The sequence below is a fragment of the Planococcus citri genome, chromosome 3 (assembly GCF_950023065.1).
Source record: "Planococcus citri chromosome 3, ihPlaCitr1.1, whole genome shotgun sequence".
NCBI classification, from domain to species: domain Eukaryota; kingdom Metazoa; phylum Arthropoda; class Insecta; order Hemiptera; family Pseudococcidae; genus Planococcus; species Planococcus citri.
This window is the reverse complement of record NC_088679.1, coordinates 34,155,466-34,176,278: the sequence shown is the minus strand read 5'-3', so window position 1 is coordinate 34,176,278 and position 20,813 is coordinate 34,155,466. Positions and strand designations below refer to the sequence as shown.

The following is a 20,813-nucleotide window of genomic DNA, read 5'->3' as shown; positions in this document are numbered from 1 at the left end:
TGATTGATGATCACGATTTTGCATTTTGGAATTTTGGATTGATGCTTGGAAAAAAGGAACGAGTTTGAGCGTGGATAAGAGATAAGGTTGCTAACTATATGTGAGAATAACAATCCCCCTACTAAAGTTTTCGAAAAAAATGTAAACAAAAATTTTCACCTGCAACACTAAAAAATTCTGATTGGACCACAAATTATCCAATAGGAACACTAGAAAGTCATATGAATCACACTATTTTTAGTTGTAAGTAACCTGATCGAGAGAAAGAGAATGCTCAGTATCCATCAATTGTTTTGATAAGAAACGCCGGTATCAATATCACCGGCACGAAGAGTAGGATCAGGAAACTACTCCGGCAGGTGTAAACACACCGGACAACATTTTTACTTGATCATTGTAACAATAATTCAGTAACATTCGATCAATGTATTCTAATTAACCGAACGAATATTCAAGTATTCAGACTCAGACAAAACTTTTGTACTAAAAATCACATGGCAACGAGATCATCGCAACGAAACATCGGAATCGGACCATAGAAACACGAGGACGACGAAGGCATGATTCCAGTAAGGAAGTAAGACAACGTGCTCCATCGTCTCCGGTCTCCATGCACGACGAGCGCGAATCCAGCACAAAGAATTATTACACATTCGTATTAATATTACAATTATACGAGACATAATCGAGAAATTTGGCAAATAAAATCCATCTAATTGAAAAAATGATAATAAAACCGTACGTACCTATCAAAATAACACTATGAAAATAAACAATAGATGTACTCACTTTTTATTTTAGCCGGCTTATTCTGAGGTTTCAGATTCCTGCGAAAATTCACAGATATATAAATCAAAACACCAGATAACAAAACTATTAAAAGTAACATGAATTCCATAAAATAATTTCCAGTGTGGGGCATGTTATTGGTTTTTTGAAAAGTTAATGAACCGGAATGTACCATTAGTAAACCACGAGGTAAAATAATCGTTTCCATTGTGTACACTACGGACATTGAAAAATATAACTAACACTGTAACAACACTAATAAGTGAATTTTTTTTACACATCAAAGTTGATAAAAATTTAGGCGCGGAAAATGAGAAAAACGCAAAAAAATTAAACAATTTCCACCGATAAAGTAACAAAATAAAGTACGCGATCACGTTAACAACATTGAAACACGAAGAAGTAAAGACGAGAAACGAAACGTGCTTCTACTGAAACGATAAGTTATTATTTCATTACCCCCTCCAAATACAAGTCGCATGCATTCATGCCTCTGCTCTACCTTGTTTCGCGGTAAAATACAGCTGCAATGGAGTCGTCTGGCAATATGTATAAGGCAGATGATAAAACTCGCCACCGTGTGGTGCACCGTGTTCCTATCATCAAAATTCGTTAGAAATGAGGCACGTATTAGAATGGTAAAGAAAATATGAATGAGAATGAATCGGATCGCTAAAGCTCGACTGTTCTAGTGTAATGCTCATGCGCGAGCTTTTTAGTACATACATAAGCTTAGTGATAATACAAAATTCTATGTATTTTGTGGTACGTTTTCAATACTGAAATTCGTACCACTCTGTACTTGCTAGTGATAATTACATATGCAGTACATATACCTACTTTGAAAATTTCAAAGCTCGAATCGAATCACCTACCTCTACCTGACACACTTATGTAGCGTTGCGGTCATCATCCTCTTCCTCACTCAATATTTATTCGCTTACGAAAGTCAAAGGTCAAATTAGCTGATAGGGTGATAGGGTTTAATTACCTACTAATTAAAGAACAAATCATTTTTCTAATATCGGAAGATCATTTTACAGTTTAAAAACTAAGAATATTTGCATGAAAGAATCACTGATTCACCGGAACTATAATTTGTCTGCAATATCGATTCAACAAATTGCATAATTTTTCGTAAATTATTCCAAAATCTGAAATCTATCGACACTTTGCAATTTTTAAAATTTAATTACCTCTACCTACTTCCCTAGAAATTAATTGAAGTTGAAGAACCTATGAGTACAAAGAATATTTATATGAAATATTATAACTCAGTTTTTAATCTCAGCATAATTTTTCAAATCTTAAAAACATTTCTTTAAAATACAAGTACCTACTACCTACATGCATTCTTAAAAGGATTTGCGACTTCGGGATCATGTTTTTCCTCCTAAGTCACCCAAATTTTTATCAAGGATTTTGATTCTTATATTCAATTTCTGTCAATCAGTTTTCAAAGGAATTGCCTACTTCTTTGATTTTTGATAAATTTTTTCATTTTATTAATAAGTACTCAGAATTTGATATCTATTTGAGTAATTGCAGTAATTTTGCCGTGACACTGTATATTTTTTGAACAAATATCAGTTTTTAATTAAAAATATGCGTTCAGCTAATCAGCTTATTATAACGTGCTCAAACTTTCTAAACGTTCTATTCTAATTTATATAGAAAGTTTTACTCCAACTCTGAACAGAATTTTCAAAATGTGGGTATAATGATCGAATTTTTTGATTTTGACATTTTGACCATCAAACAATGCATTGTGCCAAAATATTGAAAATTGGCAATTTTTTTTTTTAAATTTCTAAGAACTTGTAGGTATTAAATTTCAGAAATAAATAAATTGCCCCCTCCTTCTCGCCATGCTCCGAAAAAAAGGTCAAAATAGTGAGCCCATAATCACTCATCAGAAACCAAAAACTTTTAAAATCTGTGTTTTGAACAATTCAGCTTCTGAACGTGGTTTTGAATTTGGATGAGAGAAAACTTATAGAACAATTTACCTAATTATTTCAAACTTTGAAAAACATCAAACCATAAGACACGAACTCTTACGTGAGGAAAACTTATCATCACAATGACAATGGTCACAAGAACTTGATATTTTTAAAAAGCTGACAAATGTTACTCTATTTGTACATGATTAGGCAACATATTCAACATAGAAAAACGAACAATAACATCAGCGAGAATGATTTCAACCCATTTATTCTTTAAAATGCAAATTCACTGAGAGCTTTTCAATTGTTAATAATAATTTTGGTTTTGTTATGTGATACGAGTGGTCTGAGGAAAACGAAGCCAACAATGCAAATGAAAATAAAGTAAAAAAAAATTGTACAAAACTGATGACCTTCAATTCATAAATTCAAAAAGTACCTACCTATACGTCTGGCACTTTGTAGTTTGTACATACGTCATGAGCTGATTGTGTGGGTACAATTTGACGTGCATTTTATTATGGCATAATACGGTTTGAAAAATTGGAGTATCTATGTCTGTCTGTAGTCTATTAATATGACAAATTGCTTTATCATTCCAATTTGCAAAAATTATTTTTATAAATGTTTGTAATCGTTATGTTGGATATTTATTGAGTATCAAAAGTAGGTGAGTAGGTATCTAATATTTTTATCAATATTGCATAGATTAAATCCCAAAGTGTGTTTAAATAAAAGAATGACGTGACAAGATGACACGTAAAACGAAGAATTTATCATTGGTAAGTAGGTTGTATTTATTGATTTTTAATGAAATGTGAAAATTATCAATATTGTACATATAATAATTGGATCAAAGAAAAAAAATGGTTTTCATTCAAGAGGACTACCAATGCATTAAATCTATTGCTCTAGTCTGAAAATCAGCAAAAATTCTTACACTTTCAATGATACTCAACCACGTAACAAGTTATCTATGGATTCTTTCAAACCAGTTTATCTAAGAACGCTATCGTAAAGCTCGTTTATCGGTAGGTAATCGACGGCGTTCGGAAGAATAAATAATTATGAAACTGTTGCCTTTACTACGAATTTAGCAACTTCCTTCCCCACAATCATCATCTTGTGTTTAGGGAATTCTCCACGTGAACGTAATGAGTCAACGTGTAATATACTTGGCTTCTGCTAAATATTCAGATGATCACGTCATTTCGTGATACCTTTGAATGGTAAATTCCCACGTTTTTCACGCAGATATAGGTATTCTACTAACCTGTGTCCTGTATAACACTACCTATAGGTATAAAATATACTAATTTTTACGTGACGTTGGGTTTATTCACATCTCTGCGCAGATGTGAGTTGATCTTGAAATATTTTATTACAAATTATCGTATATTAAAATTTCCCTCGAGTCTTTGATGTAAATAAATATTAAGTAGGTATAATTATCTATATCTACAAATAAGACCCCACGCGATTTTTTTTCTCAACTTGATAAACTATAGTTATCAACAATGTATTCAAATTATTCTACGCGTTTGCTTTTTCAACATACACCCAACCAGATAGATGATTATCTAAATTTAGTCAATATTTACAAATCGAACAGCTTAAACGATGCGAGAAATTAAAAATATCTTCCATCGTACGTAAGTTTATTAAATGATTTTAGAATTCAAATAAAAATTTATGTAAGCAAAAAAAAAAGTTGTATGTAGGTAGAGGTACCTTAACATCATTGCTGTCTTAATTCCAGCATGATGACCACGTGATTTCAATTTCATATGAAACTCGGTCTCGGTAGACGGATAAAAGTAATATTACATGATTTACACCAGAAGGACATACCTCGGTATATCTACATTTTGTTTGAGCTGAATTTAAACTCTATATGCTTACCTATGCTTTATCGATAAGTAGCATAAAAATTACCTAATATGATTTGTTGTACCAATATATTTACAGAACAACGTAAATTTAATAATTTAAAGCAATCATTTTGTAATAGATTTTTTTTTTTTTAAATCATTCAGCCGGTTCACCTCTTTAGTAACTTCTTCCGTTCACGTGAATGAAACATGCTCTAACCAGTTTCGAATATTTTTTTTCCAAAGATGTGCCAAAATGTTTGATAACTTTTTAAATTCCATTCGTGCGGTGTACAATATACAATATAATCTACATCATGTACATATATGATATTGAACTTGTTTTTTCCCACTATTCTCTTCATTATTATCATTATTTTTTTATATATAAAATTCGTTCATTGTAGACTAGATAATCAATTTTGCCTTGAAAATATATAGTTTATAAAAGATTAAAAGTATAATATTTATCTAGGTATCTATACTTTTTTGAGAAAAAACTGGAATTTTATTGCGACCAAATAGGCTAAATTATTCTATGTAAACTGTAAAGAGCCAAACTGTTGCAGGGGGCGCGATTAAACCCACGGGGCTGGGGATTATTTGGCGATACATTTTGTACGCGAGTAACATTCATCGAATGCGTTAATATTACAGTATTATTGGTAAAATTTGTTGAGTTTGAGCTAGATATACTTGATACAGATAAAAATGAATAAGAATTGCAAAAAAAAACAAGGTTCACCAAAAAAATCCTGATCCCTCATCTCTTCACCAAATGCATCCAAAAATATATCTCTTAGTTTACAAAAAACTGGGAGTCCGTATTTCTATATGTAGGTACCTTACCTACTATAGGTAGGTAAGTATGGACCATTGCTGTGATCTAAATTTGTTATGAAAGTTCATAGATCAAACTGAAATTTATCATCAAGGACCAAATGCATGTTTAAATTTTACGAATAAACTCCTACCTATACCATTTAACTCACGATAAAATAAGTAGAACGTATTACGATTACACGAGAAATCAAATTGTCTAAAATGAAGACTGTGGTCACCGTCATCCTGATTCGCAACGGAACTAATCGTCAAATTTTTGAATATTATTGTGGTATACCTATTTGAATCGATTATGTTGGATAATTTTTTTTTATTAGGTAATACGATAAGTAATAGTCGACGCTATTTACCAGTTATTCTATCGCAAACGTATGCATGTTTGGGCATGAGTATCGCGTTTACGCTTCATTAAATATTATTGTTGAAAATTGCACTAATTAAAAATGATCTAAGCCCTTCATTCCGGTTACGTTAAACTACCTATCTATATTATACATGTTTCCGCTATAGTGATCATTTTAAGCTGGGAGGTATCAAAATTTTGATTTTCTTAATAGGCAAACATTTTATTACACACTTCTACTTTTTTCCATTCTACATATGAGAAAAAAATTCATGATATTTGAACATTTATTTACGTTGTAATTTTCCAGCGAAGATATCAAAATTCGAAATTAAAATGTGTATTTCTTAAAAATATTGCGTTGTGATTTTAAAATGAAAAGAGATAATTTACATAAAACCTCGATTTGAAAAAGAAAGATAAAATATTAGAATATCGTTAAGTAAAAACCTTTCAAGCACGTGATCTAAAACGTGAAAAGTAATATTTCGTTGCCAAAAGTTGTCTTAAGTAGTTGAGCAATTCAATTGTGCTGCCATAGTTAACAACTACTAAAAAAAAATATAGGTATTGCTGAATTTGTGATTCGGTGCCTAAATCTACAAATCTCTCATCTGCCTTCACGGTTCTCTAAAATTAATCGAAAAAATTCAAATAGGTAGGTACCTAGTATACATAATGAAAATAATCATCAAATTATCAATTCGGTTTCATCGATAACAAATACATATACCTACCTACAACGAAAATTTTTAAATTATGGTATTTCTGAGTAAGATAAAATTTTTAAAAATCTTTCTACAAAATAATTCACAAATAAATTAGTTTGAAACTAGCATAATTAGTAATTACGGTATTTCTATTTTATAGAGACTTTGATTATGACTCGATGACATTTCAACATTTTCAACATCAAGTTAACAAGAATAAATCTTTAATTTTTATCCCACATCATACCTAGATATAGGTACAATTGAATTAGAAATTGAAACTTATTGAGAAATCGTTCTACTCCGTCTAATTGGCTCAAATTCATCACCGGACATCGCAATTTTTTATAAATCAAAAATAAACACATACCTACCTAATCAAGATTTTATTCGTGACATTAAAACGCTTGCTTGACACTATACGTACAATGTCATAATTAAGTAAGTAGATACACTTATTTGATAATTGACAAAGAAGAAATCAAACGGAAAATTTGCTCGCCAAAAAAAATGGCTGCAGAATACTACACGTAGGTATCGTTTAAACGATTTAATTATTAGGTAAATATTTTGTATTTGGATTTACCGCTGCTTGAAGGCCAGCAACTTATTGAACGTTGGTATAGGTACATTAATTTTGGTGCGTTTTTCATCTCAAGTTAGGTTAAACCTTAAAGGGTCGTTGACTGATCAAATCTAGTTCTTTTTAAATAAGACGTCACAGTTTTAAATACGTATAAATATCAAATGAGGTAATTTAATCAATGAAGTTTTTCCCCGCATAAATGATTATCGTCAGCAAACGTACATTTCTCTCGATAATAAATTCGATTAACGAAAATAAGACTGTTTTCAAGGTGAAAATCGTATGATCTGAAGCTGCTCGATAATTTGATTCGCATAAAAAATCAAAGTTCAGCAGCAAGTTACCACAGAACGAAACGTGCAGGTGGAAAATCAATCCCATAAATTTTCAAATTCACGAGGAAAACTGTTCATTGTTATTATAGCCTTGAAAATAAAACTACATACATGCATACTTTGTTCAAAAAATCCTTCGTATTCGACTTCACTTGACTTGATGAAACTTATGAAATCAAGACAATATGTACACAATGAGTTACATCGTTTAAAATATATCTATTTATAATTTGAAGCACACCTGTGAAAATTCGTCCCTGATAATGTAACGTACAACGTGCAATTTACAAAAAAAAAATGAAGGCAAAAAATTTCACCTACATTACAGCTTACGTCTTTTAATTTACTGATGAAATTTAATCATCAAATTGTGCAACTTGGCACCGAATCGTATGCCTAGATGAAAAAAAATTTGTCTACGCGAGTTTCATCACCTTGAACAATTATTCGATCACTTTCAACACAAAAAATTTGGAAGTATAGGTCTAGGTTATGCAACAGTAAAAAACATGAAAAATAGTACAGATACGATTTATTCAACGCAATAATAATTAACACGCGAAATAAGATATCAATTTAGTTGGTAAAATCAGCAATTTTATACCGGAAAAAATTGATCTGATAAAATTTTGAAATAGTAGCAAAACCATTTCAATCAATTGCAACAAACACGACACATAGAATTTTACTTAGGCTTTACATCAATACAAAGTAAGAAAAATACAAATCGAATTTTGGCATTAAGCTTTAATGTTGAAATTAAGTAATTAACTACATTTTCTTCATTGATTGATACAAAGAAACTCCTAAGGAAAGCTTCCTAATTCATCGATTCGAAATTAGGAATGGTATTTCGTTACCACTTATGCAATACCTGCAAGAAAAAATCAACCGAATTAGTGTCCTACCAATATAAGAAGCAAGCTTCACGAAGTACGAGCACTCACGGTTCATTTCTTTGCATTGGCGAATAGCTTCATTGAATCCACTGCATAAAGATATATCTTCTTGTTGTTGAGCACATTGAAGGAATTGCTTGATTTCCCATGCACAGGCTCCTCCAGCAGGTTGTTCTTGCTGGTAAGCTCCGGCTGGCGCAGCAGCTGGTGCAGGGGCAGCTGCTTCATGGTCGCTACCGCCACTGAACATACCAGTTACAGCATGTCCAACGGTGTGTCCCTGTGATAAATTGATAATTTCATGAGAAGATTACAACTGTGTGATGAATGATGATCATAGTAAAAATTACGAAAAGAAATAAAAATGAAAACTCACAATAGCCGATCCGACAGCTACTCCTCCGGCAGTGGCTGCCATTTGACCAAATAAACTAGGTTGCTGCGGGGCGGCAGCTACTGGAGCCGGTGGATGAGCCTGGGTTGGAACTGGTTGAGTTTGACGGGGAGCTGGAGCAGGAGACGCTCTTCGGGGAGCAGCCCTACACGATACAAAAACATAAAAATCAATAATTAATTGCTCATTTACGGGTACTTTCAACTTCAGGGAAGGTCATTTCTATAAAGGAAATATGCAGCGATATCATATCATAATTGACGAGCTGGGATCAATTTTATCGTGCCAAATGGAATCAAGAATCAAGCTATAAGGTATGTAACTTGTATCAGAGATTTCTTTTCAATAAGAATGCATTTGAATAAAATTCACTCGACAAGAAGTGTTTCGAACTTTCGAAGTGGTGTCATTACAACACATTTCACAATGTGTTTCAAGTGAATGAAAGAAAATGAAGTTTACCTGGAAGAGGGTGAAGGTGAACGTCCTCGTCGTGGCATTTTAAAAGGATTTTATGAAAACTTTTTAAAATCACTGATCACTGACAAAAATAAATTGTTATCGCACAAAATATTGAGCACTTTCAATTCAATTTCATTCAATGGTCTGACAAAATTTTAATTGTTGGATTCTGACCAATGTTCTTATTAGCGTAAAGGTCATTGTTTGAAGTGTGGACACTTCGATGGCGAGGTAAAAATATTAGCTGAGTTTATGATTTATGATGAATATTTTCATTTATTTCGATCGTGTTTTCAAGAAAAAAATATTTAATTGATCTTGAAAGAATTTGTCATTTTTATGTTTCTCTTTATTGAAGTTAAAATTGATAAAATCTGAAACTGAATTTCGTAATCTCTTTCATTTTTCGCCGCAAAGTATGGAAACATTGACAGAATTTCGCGAAAAAATTGCAGGATATATGCGTGTAACTGGATAAGTATCCAAGTGTTTCCGTCCATTAACCAATCACAGTCGATTTTTCAAAATGTAACCAATCACAGTTGAGAATAGCCGATTTTGGCGCTCTCTTGCGATCCATGAGGAATACTCATTTGGGATTGGTGGACTTTGATGCATCCGATAAAAAAATTCGACGTTGATAAAGAATTATGACGAAGCTTTGTGCTTTGATTAGTTGATTGTGGTTTTCATTCATGTTTCATTTTCATTTTGAATGAAGGAAATTGTTTTAAAATTTTCCTGAAAGTTACGTCAAGTACCTTCAATTTCTCAACCATTCAAAGAAATGATCTGTACAACTTATCCGCTTTTTGGGGAAGCCACGAATGAACTTCAATGAACAGGTAAAAATTCTAATGTTTAACAATATGTGAAGTTGATCAACCCTTTTGCTCAGTGACTCTAGTCTGATATCAGTTCTTCATAATTTTTATCTTCACGTTTCATTACAAGTCAACAAAAACATAGAATTTTAAATACTGTAAATGTATATGTATTTTTTTCAAATTTATAAAGTGATAATGAAGTAAATATTCTTAACCATCTGTTCATCTGTTCCTCCAGGTTGATTTTCCAATGTTGCTACTAATTTGAAGCTCAAGCGTCAGATTTCTTCATCGCTTATCTTCTGTTGATCAAATTTTGTAAATAATGGATGAAAATTCGATCAATAATGATGGAGATCTGAGTGTTCTTGAATGTGATGGTACGTATACATAATATTATGTATGTGCATTTTGGATGGTGTCTTTTTGAATTTTTGCACTTGCATGGATTAATATCGCATGATAATTGTCGGAAGAAGGTTTTTTAAACATTTGCTTCCTTAACTGATACTTGAAATTTGGTTTACATGTTCAAGATATTGAAAATTTGAGTGTTTTGAATTTTTTTTCTCTCAAGTTTAATAATCTTTTTGCTTTTTACTTTTGACTGTGTATCAGGTTCAGGTATTTATTTTTACTTTCTATTCTGCTGCATTTCCATCCCGGTTTGCAATCTAACAATCCTTTTGTGTGTTATCGCTTTGTTTATCTTAAGCTTGTTTCTTCAGATAATGTTGAAAATTTAGCTCAACAAATCAACTCTCTTCAAATAGCGAAGAAAAAAATTGAAGAAGAGTTTGGTGTTCAAAGAGCGAAAATGAAAGAGTTGTATTTGCAAAAAGAAAGTGAGTTTTTGTGTGCCTGTCTTGGTAGCGGTATTTAAAAATGTGCTGCTCTATATTCTTCTCGCTTCGTATTTATAATTGTGTGCAACTTTTAAATACAGTTAATTTTTTTACAGATGAATTCAAACAGCAGTTGGTTGATCAACAAAGTTTGAAATCGGAAATCAAACGGTTACAAGATAGCTTAGATGAGTGTAGAAGTCAAATGACCGTCTTATCATTGGAATGCCAGTCAAAATTGGACGCTGAAACTAGAAAATATCAAGATGAGTTATCTTCTTTGCAGCTTGTGCTCAAAGGTAATTTTCTCGTCATTTAATTTTAAAACGAAAAACAGTGTTTCTGTTGACTTGAACATTTTCATCATTTTTTTTTCTTTTCAGAAACTACTGAAGAAAATAGTAAATACGAAAATGATAATAAACAACTTCGCTACACCAATATGAGGCTGAATTCGGAATTACACGAATTAAAAACAAGTAACTCGAGTTCCGGTGGAGAAATACCTCAAATCCTATCAATGCCCAGTACGGTGATTTCTAATTTAGCTCGTAAAGTTACTAATCAAATCACCACTCAACTCAGCAGCAGTAACGATAACATTAGTACCTCAACTGCTACCAATCTGGCTAACGCTACGTTGTCTCAGTTCTCTGAATCGGACAGCCTAGAAGATAGCATGCGGAAGGTAAACAAATATGTACGTAAATGTCGTATCGTCACGCTTTTATTGTTGTTAATTTTTTCGGCTTTTTCATGCATGTAACTTTTTCCAGTTTTTAACTTAATAGTTTAGTCTGTCGTTGGATAATTGGACAAGGTAATTAAGTAACCTCCAAACGGGGTATTTCATTTACTAATTCGGTTCGTTTGTTTGCGGATTTGAAACCTTGAAAACTAAAAAATGAATGTTTCATTTGTATCGTAAAATACATAACCTTTTTTTATTCATAATCAGTTAATCATCCAAAGCGTATTACTCACAATTTCAATACTGACTGAGTTGAGGTAAACTTACTAATTTTTCGTCTATAATTATAGCTTGCATGAAATGTAGTGAATGTAGAAATTCATCCGCATCAGTATTTATTATACCGTAGTACGCATTTTATTTATTCACGTTCAGTTGCTTGTATGTACAAATGATCCGCTGAATAAACTCGTATACAACTTTCATTATACTCGAATACGCTGCAAACGGTTCGCATGTGTTGTGTATTTTGAATTATTCAATGATACTGCGTCCTATATAAATGATCAACTAATACTAATACAAATACTATAATGTACAATTTGACGATTACAATTTAACGACTCGTTGAATTTTATCAACATTTTTACTTTATACCGAATAAACCTGTTTGTAGGCGCAAGAAGATGCTGCAGTATTACGTTCCTTGGTTGTTCCTTTAGAAGAAGAAATAAAAGCATTAAAGGATAAACTTAGGGAAATGGATGCTGAAGTGAGAAAGTATCAGAGTGGGAATAAAGTGAGTATAACGAGTATATTGATCTATAATCTCACTGTAGATCATATTGACTCTTCAAAGAAAAAGAGAACTTGTTGAATTTGGATTTTTTCAGCAATCGTGTGTTGTTAAGTGAAATTGATTTTTTTTTGTTTCATTGATTGTTTAAATGTGAAAAAAATTTGAATAGTATGACCTCTCCCTCACAATAAATTTTCATGCTGAACTTTCCAACTTAGAAGTTATTAAAATGATTCACAAAACTTGAGAGAAATCGTTTTGTTGGAGAAAATAAAAATTAAAAAAAAACGCAATGTTCGTGAAGATGAAGGAAGGGGATAGAGGGGGGGTTTAGATTCTATTCTACGAGTACTTTCGATCGAATTCGAATTATTTTTCTTGTTAACTTGAAAAACAAAAATAATGAAAAAAATCCGAAAAAATATTGTCTCTCTCTTTCCCATCCAGTTATATAATTCTGAATGATTTGCAGGTGTCAAGAAAAATTGGATCGTATTTCATAATTTTCAAAAAAGAATTTGAAGTAGAAATTTATTGTGCGAGGTTGAACTATTTTTTTGAATACATTTAAAATTTGTCTCTTCTCTCCTTCAAACTCTTTGCTTACAACATGCGATGTGCTGATTGGTTTAATTCGATGACTATTAGTATTATACTTACGAAAAATTAAGCAACCTAAAAAAAGCGCCTGCTCAAATAAATAACCACACAAATTGGAAAAGATTCAAAATTAATTTATGTATTTCGACGCCACCTTATCCAACTTTTAAAAATTCTAGTTTTTTTTTTTTTGAGACTATATTGTAGATTATGTGACAAATGTGGAGACTTGTTCGTCAAAATTTACATATGCAAGTTTAATGCATTTCTAAACTATCGAAATTATGATATTTCAGCTTATTTTTTTACAAAAACACGCGAAGCAATGTGAAAGCTCCATTTATATTCTCGTAAAATTCATAGCCCTACCTAATCGATATTTTCAATGTTACATTTTTCCACATTAATGTTTCACCTTGTAATCGTGTTTTATCCTTTCCAGAATGTATCAGATGATAAGAGTAATGGGAATGTGGTTGTTGATAAAGTAAGCTTCAAATTTAATATTTATGATTTTTATTATTTTCAAGTTAGAAATCAATTACGTACGATTTATTTGTTCCGTTCATAGCCTTATAGGCTGTATTATATTTTGAACAATAAGCAATTTGATTCAATTGAATTACAGATAATCGATTTGGACGATGATACTAATGACGATCCATCATCTCAGATGAAATTATCGAGTGAAAATGTGTTTACGAGTTTAGGTAACGTATTATTGATTATTACATTACCAAAGTGTATCGATAAGTTGCAATATTATGTGTTCAGTTAATATGAACCGTACCTACTCAATATCATGGTGTTATCAAGAACTAAGATTTAATGAAAAATCACGTGAAAAAGTACATTACACTGGTTTGATTAAATGCTCTACTTTAAGGCTAAATATGGGAAACGAATTACGATAAAATTGATAACGTTCAGTTTTTTAAATATCGTTATTAGTATCAGAATTGAGAAGGAATAATTTCTGTTAGTACTTGGTTTTTTGGTACATCGATCGTGTTCGCGTGTTAGAAACCTATTCTCCTACTCCTAGAAACAATGCATTCAGAATGCGCAATTTATTTTGTAAAATCCAGCAAAATTACGTGTGTTGATAAAGAATTATCAGTTTGGTTTTGTCGTACGTGTTGTAATATTTGCTTTCGCTGGTATTATTTTATCGTGTTTCTAATAATTTCCTGTTGCAGGTTCCAATAAAATACTAGAGAAGAGTAAAACAACGTCGAATGGATCTAATAATGCTAAAGGTAGGTAATTTAATTAGCAGGACGAAGCGCAGATTATTAAAATGTCGTCTAAATATGTAATTTTGCATTGTGTAGAATCGCTTCTGGACAGTTCGCCGGTGAATGGTAAAAGAACGTTTAGTGCTTGCGAAATGTGTTCGAATTACGAAGCCCAGTTGTTGAACGCTCAACAAAAAATACACGACTTGGAAAAACATATCGTTGCTTTGGAGAGATACAAACAAGAATTGAGTAAAGAAACTGCATTTCGTAAGGATATGGAAGAGAAATGGAACGAAAAGAAAGAAGAATACAAAGAACAGGTAATTCATTAACGTCGGTGTTTCTACGAGTAAAGCAATATTTCCTCAGTGACCAAGTTCAAGAAAAGTAATCTGAATTGTGCTTTTATGAAGGTGTCAACTCTACAAATGAAAATTGCCAAAAGTGAAGAACTGCTGAAAGAGTTGCGGGCATCATTTTCGAGTACTTATGACGACGTCACACAGCAGCTGAAAAAATTGTGCGCCGATAGAGAAAACGTACAAAGAGAACTGAATAGGTGAATTTTTTTTTACAGATCCGTCATACAAAACTGGCTGTAGGTATTACAATTATTTAATTTCGTCGCACTGATTTTTCAACGGTGTATTGTAGGTTACAAATGGAAAATGATAATTTACTGGGAAAGAAATCCAAACATTCCTTAGAATTACAAAATGAAAAAATCAATTTACCGGATGATATTGATGTAATTTTTTATAAATATTTTTGAAATATCATTCCTCGCCAACGTACCGAAAATTTACCTTATTACGTTTTAGGAATTGCGTGAATACACGTTACGTATGAAAGAAGAACTAATTTCGGCGAAAATAGCTCAGGAAACTGCTGATGAGATGGTAGCTACGCTTAAAGAAGAAATAACCATTTTAAGAGATCAATCACAAATCGACGAACAGAACAGGATAGAAATAGAAAATAGATTGACCGAAAATATGAATAAATTAAGGTAAAGTAAAACCGAAATAATTATACAAAATTTACCACTATCGAGAATTACTTGAAGATGAATTGTGTTTTTTTTTTAGAAACGAAGTTCATCTTATCAGTCAAGAAAAAAATCATCATAAAGAAGCGTACCAAGGCGTGGATCGTGATAATGCCACGTTAAGAGCTGAAATACAGCATTTATTAGCCAAAGTTGATAGATTAACTAGTTCCAAGGTACATGGCCTGTTATTTCACGATACAAGAGTTCCAAATAATTATTCACTGGAGGTTTTTAATCGATTAAATTAATTTTTCAGAAAAATTTGGAGGAGCAAATAGGTGAATTGAAACCAAGAGTGTCTTCGTTACAAAATGAGTTAGATAATAGTGAAAAAGTACAAAAAGATTTCGTGTTGTTATCGCAATCCTTGCAACAAGAATTAGAAAAAATTCGCGAAGCTGAAAATGAGGTTTATAAAAATCTGTTTTCGAGGATTATCCTATTTATTGATCAATTCACTGATAATTTTTTCTGCTTTCAGGTTCGTTGGGAACACGAAGAAGATGTATTAGAATGTAAACGTTGTAAAAGTAATTTCTCAGTTACCAGGAAAAAAGTTAGTTTAAAATTTTTTCAATACTTATCATTATGCACTTGTTTTATGCAGAATATTAATGGGAAATTGATCCTTTTCAGTTACATTGTAGACATTGTGGTAGAATATTTTGTTCGTCGTGTTTAACTCATGTAGTAAATAGTGGACCAAATCATAGGCCTTCCAAAGTTTGCGACGTTTGTCATACTTTACTAGTTCGAGATTCCGCTCCTTATTTCAGTACCGCACCTCCGCAATGTGATTGGTAATTTACATTGATTAATTGAATATGTGTAATTTTAAAAATGGTGATTTTTAATTAGTGATGTTTTACTGTTTCAGATTTTCTGTGATAATGTTGTTTTCATGAATCGTGTGATATTCGTAGAATTGTATACTTATTGTTGATAGTAATCTAAGACTATTGTTAAGCTCGGTGTTCATTTTTAGTGTTTCGTCGTATTCATCGCTTACATATTTTTCGCTTGTAAACATACCTATTTTGTTTTGTCCTATTTATCAGTAAAGGTTTGTTTGAATTATTCTTCGCGAGTTTTTTTTTTCAAATCAGATACAGTAAAAAAAGTTTTAAATTGTGTAAAGATTAGTTCATTTAGCGTAGTCCCAAAGAGTTGATCAATCTGTCTATGTACCATTAAAAAAATCAAAACTGTATACCAAAAAAATTTATAGTTTTTACGAACACCAATAATACATAATTACATTACAAAAATGATTTAAAATAATGTCAATTTACATGAAAACATTACAAATGTAAAAATTAGCTTTACACATAGACGCACAGTACATTAAAGAAAAAAAAAACTAAAAAATTACTCAGTTCTTCATACACTCTTCAACTCATCCAGTATTTTACGACTTGGTGGAATTACTCTTCTTTTTAGTAATGTAGAATAATTCTAAAGGTTTATTGTTTCTCCAATAATTATCGACAACGTTTCTCAACGACTCGTTATCGTTAAGACTAATAAAGTGACCTGGATTTGGAGCAATATGAACGCTGAATGTGATTTCACGATTATTCCACATGGATCCTAAATCTATGGACGCTCTGGTCTCTAAATACTTGCTGAGATGGCTCACTGTAAAAAAAATAGGCCAACAGTTAAAATTCTATCGCAGAGAAAGAAAATAATAAATAAAATAATGAACACTTACTCGTGGCATTAGCTGTAGTTTTCAAATACCGGATGGATCCTTCTTTCAAAGATCTAATCAATTCGCGATTATGCTCGTCAGGATGAGGTTTAAATACGAGTTCTATTTCATCAGACGACGTTGGGCCGCACCAACTACCCTCGCTGACTGATCCAGACTCGGTCATACTTTCAGCAGAATCCGAGCTGATTTCAGGTTTAGCTGGGTTCGAATTAACGCCCGATGTACCGGGTACACTTTCAACATCGTCTTGATCAAACGAGGAATTTTTTTGAGTAGTCTTCGGAAACGTTGAAGCCGAAGTACTAGAAGGTACTTGGGAGTCGTTCTGGTTCGTTTCAGAAACAGTGGAATCAACAACACCGGAATTCTCGTCGTTTTGGTTTTTCTTATTTATACGTTGTAAACGGTTCTGATTTTGGATCTTGATACCTTCGTTGATGGATAATACGAGAGCAGCTTGGCTGTGACTTTTGTTTAGTTTATCCAGTACTTTAGTCTGATGAGCTTCGTATTCTTCGCGACTCGGGTATATTTTAGAAATAAGTAAATCGAAATTTGGATCAGGTCGAAGGGAACGTTTAGAAACTAGTTTTTTACGACAAGTCGGACATTCTTTATTACCGGAACGTAAAGCGGTGATGATACAATCGTGACAAAAACGATGTAAACATTCTTTCGTCGTCATCGTTTTCTTCAACATATCCAAACATATTGGACACATCAATTCGTTGTGAAGGCTTCGAGGTGAAACCGCGATTTCCGTGTCATCGGTGATGGCTTTTTGTGGAGATCTGTGTAGCTCGTACAGCGACAGCTCCCATGTTTTATTTACACCCAGCTGATCGTTTGAAGAATTCGAAGCCATGGTTTGTATATTACTGTGATGTATCTGTAACTGGCTAAAATGCTCTCGCATCAGACTTCAAGAATCCGGAATGATGCACGATTTCCTAAAACAACAATACTGTATTAATCATCTTCAATAGATGGAACTTGCGTAGGTATAATCGTTGGCAAAAATCGTAATGAAATAAATTTACCATCAAACACAAACTCGGAAACACAGTTTGCAGTTATTGATCGGAGTGAACCGGTGTAATCGAGTACATAGAAAATATTCGCCACAGTTTTAACAGGAAGGTAATCAAACTTCTTTACAATTTAAAGTACGATAATTGAATAAAAATACTGGAAATAACAATAAACCATCAGATTTTAACGCTAAATTTTTTATCGTTTATGAGTTTATGAGCTGTTTATCGTTTATCTCTCTCACTCATTCTGTCTCTCTCACTCTCATAAAAAAATTTCAAAATTTTAGGCGGATAGGCATTGATTAGATAATAAAGCATGCAGTATTTTTATTTTTTTTAATTGTGAAATTTATTATCAAATTTTGTTGGTATTGCAAATTGCCTCCGTAATAAAATATGGATCAGTTTAACACTTTCATTCATCAAAGAAATTGCTAAAAACTTGAACTTCCTTGATTTTTTTGAAAAATTTCTCGAAAAAACGAAACTTGAAGCAGGGAAAGTGAAAAATAGAAAAAATTGCGTTTTTGTTTTTATACGATTTTATTTCTAAATATTTCTCTCGCTATAAAAAATTGGCAGGAAACTTTTAAGAATGAACGATGTGTAGTCTGTCGCTTTGGTAACACTGTGCTCGCCGAATTGAATTGAATGAAAGCTCAACACATTTTTGATGTGGAATCTTTAAAAAAATGCGATAGTTTTGTAATTTCATCAATTTGATCAGAGTGTGTTAGAAATAAATTTCGGTAAAAATGGCACCCAAAAAACCAGCCGACAAACCAGGTGAGTTCATTATGCGGAAACCGCTTTGTCACTAGTTCGATAGTTATTTTATCAATTTCTTCTTGCCACGTGCTGTCGGTAAATATTAGCTGCTTTAATTTCAATTTTCGTAACACATTTTTGATATCCTCCTTGTGATACACGTTGTGCTTCTTGAGTAATGTGTTTTTTGTTGCAATGTTCGATTACTTACAGTAGTACTATGCTTGTGTTTCAGATCCAAAGGCCAAGAAATCTGATAAACCCGCAGCGTCGAAACCAGCATCGGAAAAAGCTTCGACGGCGAAATCTGGACAACAAGCCAAACAAGCTAAACCTGCTCAAGGCAAAGCTCCTCAAGCCGCTAAACCTTCGTCGAGTAAAACCCCGGCTCCAGCTCCCAAAGCAGCAGCCAAGGCTGGCAAAAAACCAGAAGCTGCGAAGCCTGCGAAAGCCGCCAAACCCGCTCAACCGAAGAAAGCTGCCGGTAAACAAGAACCTAAAAAGGGCAAGGATTCCGCGAAAGCAGCCCCCGGCAAAGCTCCAGCTAAAGCCGCTAAGAAGCCAGCAGCCAAACCAGCGAAAGGAGATGCGAAGAAAGCCGCCGGTAAAGCTGATGCTAAGAAAGGTAAAGATGCGGGCAAAGTCGTAAAGAAGGATAAGAAGGATAAACCCATCAAGGGAGTCGGTCCGAAACAACAAAAAGCTGCCAAGGCGGCTAAAGCTAAGGAAGCTGCGAAGAAGGCTTTGAAGACGAAAGTTAAAGTGAGTGTTGATGAATTCTGTCAGCTATTCTTATATTATCGTAATTACTATATTTGCTTTCGTGGTGTTTTCTTCAGTTCTTGAAAGGACCTCATGGACACAGAACGAGAAAAATCCGGACATCGGTACGTTTCCGTAAACCGAAAACCTTCTGTCCTCCCAGAAATCCGAAATACCCTAGGAAATCTGTACCCAAAAGGACTAGGTGAGTTTACTTTTTCTTATCTCTGTTTCTATTTCTGACTTGATTTTGATGGTTCTTTTTTTCGTTCGTAGAATGGACCCCTACAACATCATTAAATATCCATTGACTACCGAATCCGCTATGAAGAAAATTGAAGATAACAACACATTGGTATTTATCGTCCATTTACAAGCCAACAAACACCATATTAAAGCCGCTGTCAAGAAGATGTACGACATTAATATCGCTAAAGTTAACACACTCATCAGGTGAGCTAATTATTCATTTTTTTTATATTATGTAGGTCGTAGCTATAAACATGATGACTTTTAAAAGAGAATCTCTCTTGAAATTTGTGAAGATGAATTTTTACTGATTGTATAGTTACGACTTGATACTTATTCATATTGGTTGTTATGATGATTGTAAAGTGAGAATCTCTCTTGATTCTAATGAGGAAGTTGTTTTGCTGAAAATTTTGTTACGTTACGATGCTTTTGTTTTTTTTGTTGAATGTCGAACTAATTGGTTCTTTTTCTAACTATAGGCCTGATGGTAAGAAGAAAGCCTATGTCAGACTAGCAAGAGATTACGACGCATTAGATGTTGCCAACAAGATCGGTATCATATAAATATGTTCGATGTTTTTACAGATAATAAATTTTATAAAAATTTAGCATTTATTATTATTTTGTTAAAAGAACAGCTTCGTGTTTAAGTTAACTGATATCGTGTAGATGGAAAAATCTCGTTTTCGAAATAAATATGTGTTGAAAGAAATTTGTCTGATGAACTGCTATGACGTACGGGACTATTTCACTTCATTTTTTCTCATTTTCATCTGTTTTGACTTTGGAGTAACCAAAACTGATCTTTTTTGAACGTCATATTGATTGAAATACTGAATTCGAAATGGTGGATCAAATTTGATAAGTGAAAGAGGCTTCAAAAAATGCGGAGTTGAACTTTCCTTCCGCTGTGACCATGTGTTGAATAAGATCCTGGGATAAAATGACGAATAATCGAAAATTGCGGGAAAAAATTCTCTCAAGACATACTCTCTTGTCGGTTTACTCGACCTAACTTGATTACTGAAATAGAGAAAATTGAATTTAT

The 20,813-nt window shown here is 32.8% G+C and overlaps 5 protein-coding genes across 9 annotated transcripts in view; 2 read left to right on the top strand and 3 right to left on the bottom strand.

The window, feature by feature from the left end:
• The window catches only part of LOC135842173 (putative exonuclease GOR), an 85,369-nt gene extending 83,949 nt beyond the window's left edge, over nucleotides 1-1,420 (bottom strand). For both annotated transcript variants that reach the window (XM_065359559.1, XM_065359560.1), the window contains exon 1: nucleotides 790-1,420. In XM_065359559.1, coding sequence (XP_065215631.1) covers nucleotides 790-1,015 — 226 coding nt within the window. In that variant the 5' untranslated portion in view covers nucleotides 1,016-1,420. The remainder of the gene's footprint in view (nucleotides 1-789) is intronic.
• Nucleotides 1,421-7,938: 6,518 nt separating this feature from the next.
• Chchd2 (Coiled-coil-helix-coiled-coil-helix domain containing 2) lies at nucleotides 7,939-9,356 on the bottom strand. Its single transcript, XM_065354969.1, has 4 exons — nucleotides 9,179-9,356; nucleotides 8,699-8,861; nucleotides 8,371-8,602; nucleotides 7,939-8,297 (listed from the first exon to the last, which is right to left on the bottom strand). The coding sequence occupies exons 1-4, from the start codon at nucleotides 9,214-9,216 to the stop codon at nucleotides 8,287-8,289; spliced, it is 444 nt and encodes a 147-aa protein (XP_065211041.1). The 5' UTR covers nucleotides 9,217-9,356; the 3' UTR covers nucleotides 7,939-8,286.
• A 462-nt stretch (nucleotides 9,357-9,818) lies between these two features.
• The window catches only part of LOC135839086 (rab GTPase-binding effector protein 1-like), a 123,738-nt gene continuing 112,743 nt past the window's right edge, over nucleotides 9,819-20,813 (top strand). The window contains exons 1-18 of one of the 4 annotated variants that reach the window (XM_065354959.1): nucleotides 9,821-10,023; nucleotides 10,244-10,385; nucleotides 10,734-10,850; nucleotides 10,967-11,149; nucleotides 11,234-11,538; nucleotides 12,218-12,340; nucleotides 13,383-13,427; nucleotides 13,569-13,650; nucleotides 14,140-14,199; nucleotides 14,275-14,501; nucleotides 14,595-14,740; nucleotides 14,836-14,929; nucleotides 15,003-15,190; nucleotides 15,270-15,405; nucleotides 15,489-15,641; nucleotides 15,714-15,788; nucleotides 15,869-16,032; nucleotides 16,110-16,312. In XM_065354959.1, coding sequence (XP_065211031.1) covers nucleotides 10,331-10,385; nucleotides 10,734-10,850; nucleotides 10,967-11,149; nucleotides 11,234-11,538; nucleotides 12,218-12,340; nucleotides 13,383-13,427; nucleotides 13,569-13,650; nucleotides 14,140-14,199; nucleotides 14,275-14,501; nucleotides 14,595-14,740; nucleotides 14,836-14,929; nucleotides 15,003-15,190; nucleotides 15,270-15,405; nucleotides 15,489-15,641; nucleotides 15,714-15,788; nucleotides 15,869-16,032; nucleotide 16,110 — 2,154 coding nt within the window. In that variant the 5' untranslated portion in view covers nucleotides 9,821-10,023; nucleotides 10,244-10,330 and the 3' untranslated portion in view covers nucleotides 16,111-16,312. Of the gene's footprint in view, nucleotides 10,024-10,243; nucleotides 10,386-10,733; nucleotides 10,851-10,966; nucleotides 11,150-11,233; nucleotides 11,551-12,217; nucleotides 12,341-13,382; nucleotides 13,428-13,568; nucleotides 13,651-14,139; nucleotides 14,200-14,274; nucleotides 14,502-14,594; nucleotides 14,741-14,835; nucleotides 14,930-15,002; nucleotides 15,191-15,269; nucleotides 15,406-15,488; nucleotides 15,642-15,713; nucleotides 15,789-15,868; nucleotides 16,033-16,109; nucleotides 16,313-20,813 lie in introns of those variants that run through there. The other 3 variants (XM_065354957.1, XM_065354960.1, XM_065354961.1) reach the window with 3 other exon arrangements.
• On the bottom strand, nucleotides 16,441-18,235 carry Sce (E3 ubiquitin-protein ligase Sce). Its single transcript, XM_065354966.1, has 3 exons — nucleotides 17,990-18,235; nucleotides 16,947-17,899; nucleotides 16,441-16,870 (listed from the first exon to the last, which is right to left on the bottom strand). The coding sequence occupies exons 2-3, from the start codon at nucleotides 17,863-17,865 to the stop codon at nucleotides 16,641-16,643; spliced, it is 1,149 nt and encodes a 382-aa protein (XP_065211038.1). The 5' UTR covers nucleotides 17,866-17,899; nucleotides 17,990-18,235; the 3' UTR covers nucleotides 16,441-16,640.
• RpL23A (ribosomal protein L23A) lies at nucleotides 18,615-20,373 on the top strand. Its single transcript, XM_065359305.1, has 5 exons — nucleotides 18,615-18,769; nucleotides 18,987-19,513; nucleotides 19,591-19,718; nucleotides 19,790-19,966; nucleotides 20,245-20,373. Exons 1-5 carry the CDS (start codon nucleotides 18,739-18,741, stop codon nucleotides 20,327-20,329), a joined length of 948 nt encoding a protein of 315 aa, XP_065215377.1. The 5' UTR covers nucleotides 18,615-18,738; the 3' UTR covers nucleotides 20,330-20,373.

What these genes read in the sequence shown, in the direction of transcription:
- Chchd2 (XM_065354969.1), bottom strand. Translation starts at nt 9,216, where the DNA reads ATGCCACGACGAGGACGTTCACCTTCACCCTCTTCCAG. An exon ending in TCACCTTCACCCTCTTCCAG is followed by an intron (nt 8,862 to 9,178) that starts GTAAACTTCATT and finishes TGTATCGTGTAG; the next exon opens with GGCTGCTCCCCGAAGAGCGT. An exon ending in TAGCTGTCGGATCGGCTATT is followed by an intron (nt 8,603 to 8,698) that starts GTGAGTTTTCAT and finishes AATTTATCACAG; the next exon opens with GGACACACCGTTGGACATGC.
- RpL23A (XM_065359305.1), top strand. Translation starts at nt 18,739, where the DNA reads ATGGCACCCAAAAAACCAGCCGACAAACCAG. An exon ending in TCTGTACCCAAAAGGACTAG is followed by an intron (nt 19,719 to 19,789) that starts GTGAGTTTACTT and finishes TTTCGTTCGTAG; the next exon opens with AATGGACCCCTACAACATCA. An exon ending in AAAGTTAACACACTCATCAG is followed by an intron (nt 19,967 to 20,244) that starts GTGAGCTAATTA and finishes TTCTAACTATAG; the next exon opens with GCCTGATGGTAAGAAGAAAG.
- Sce (XM_065354966.1), bottom strand. Translation starts at nt 17,865, where the DNA reads ATGCGAGAGCATTTTAGCCAGTTACAGATACATCACAGTAATATACAA. An exon ending in AACTACAGCTAATGCCACGA is followed by an intron (nt 16,871 to 16,946) that starts GTAAGTGTTCAT and finishes TTTTTTTTACAG; the next exon opens with TGAGCCATCTCAGCAAGTAT.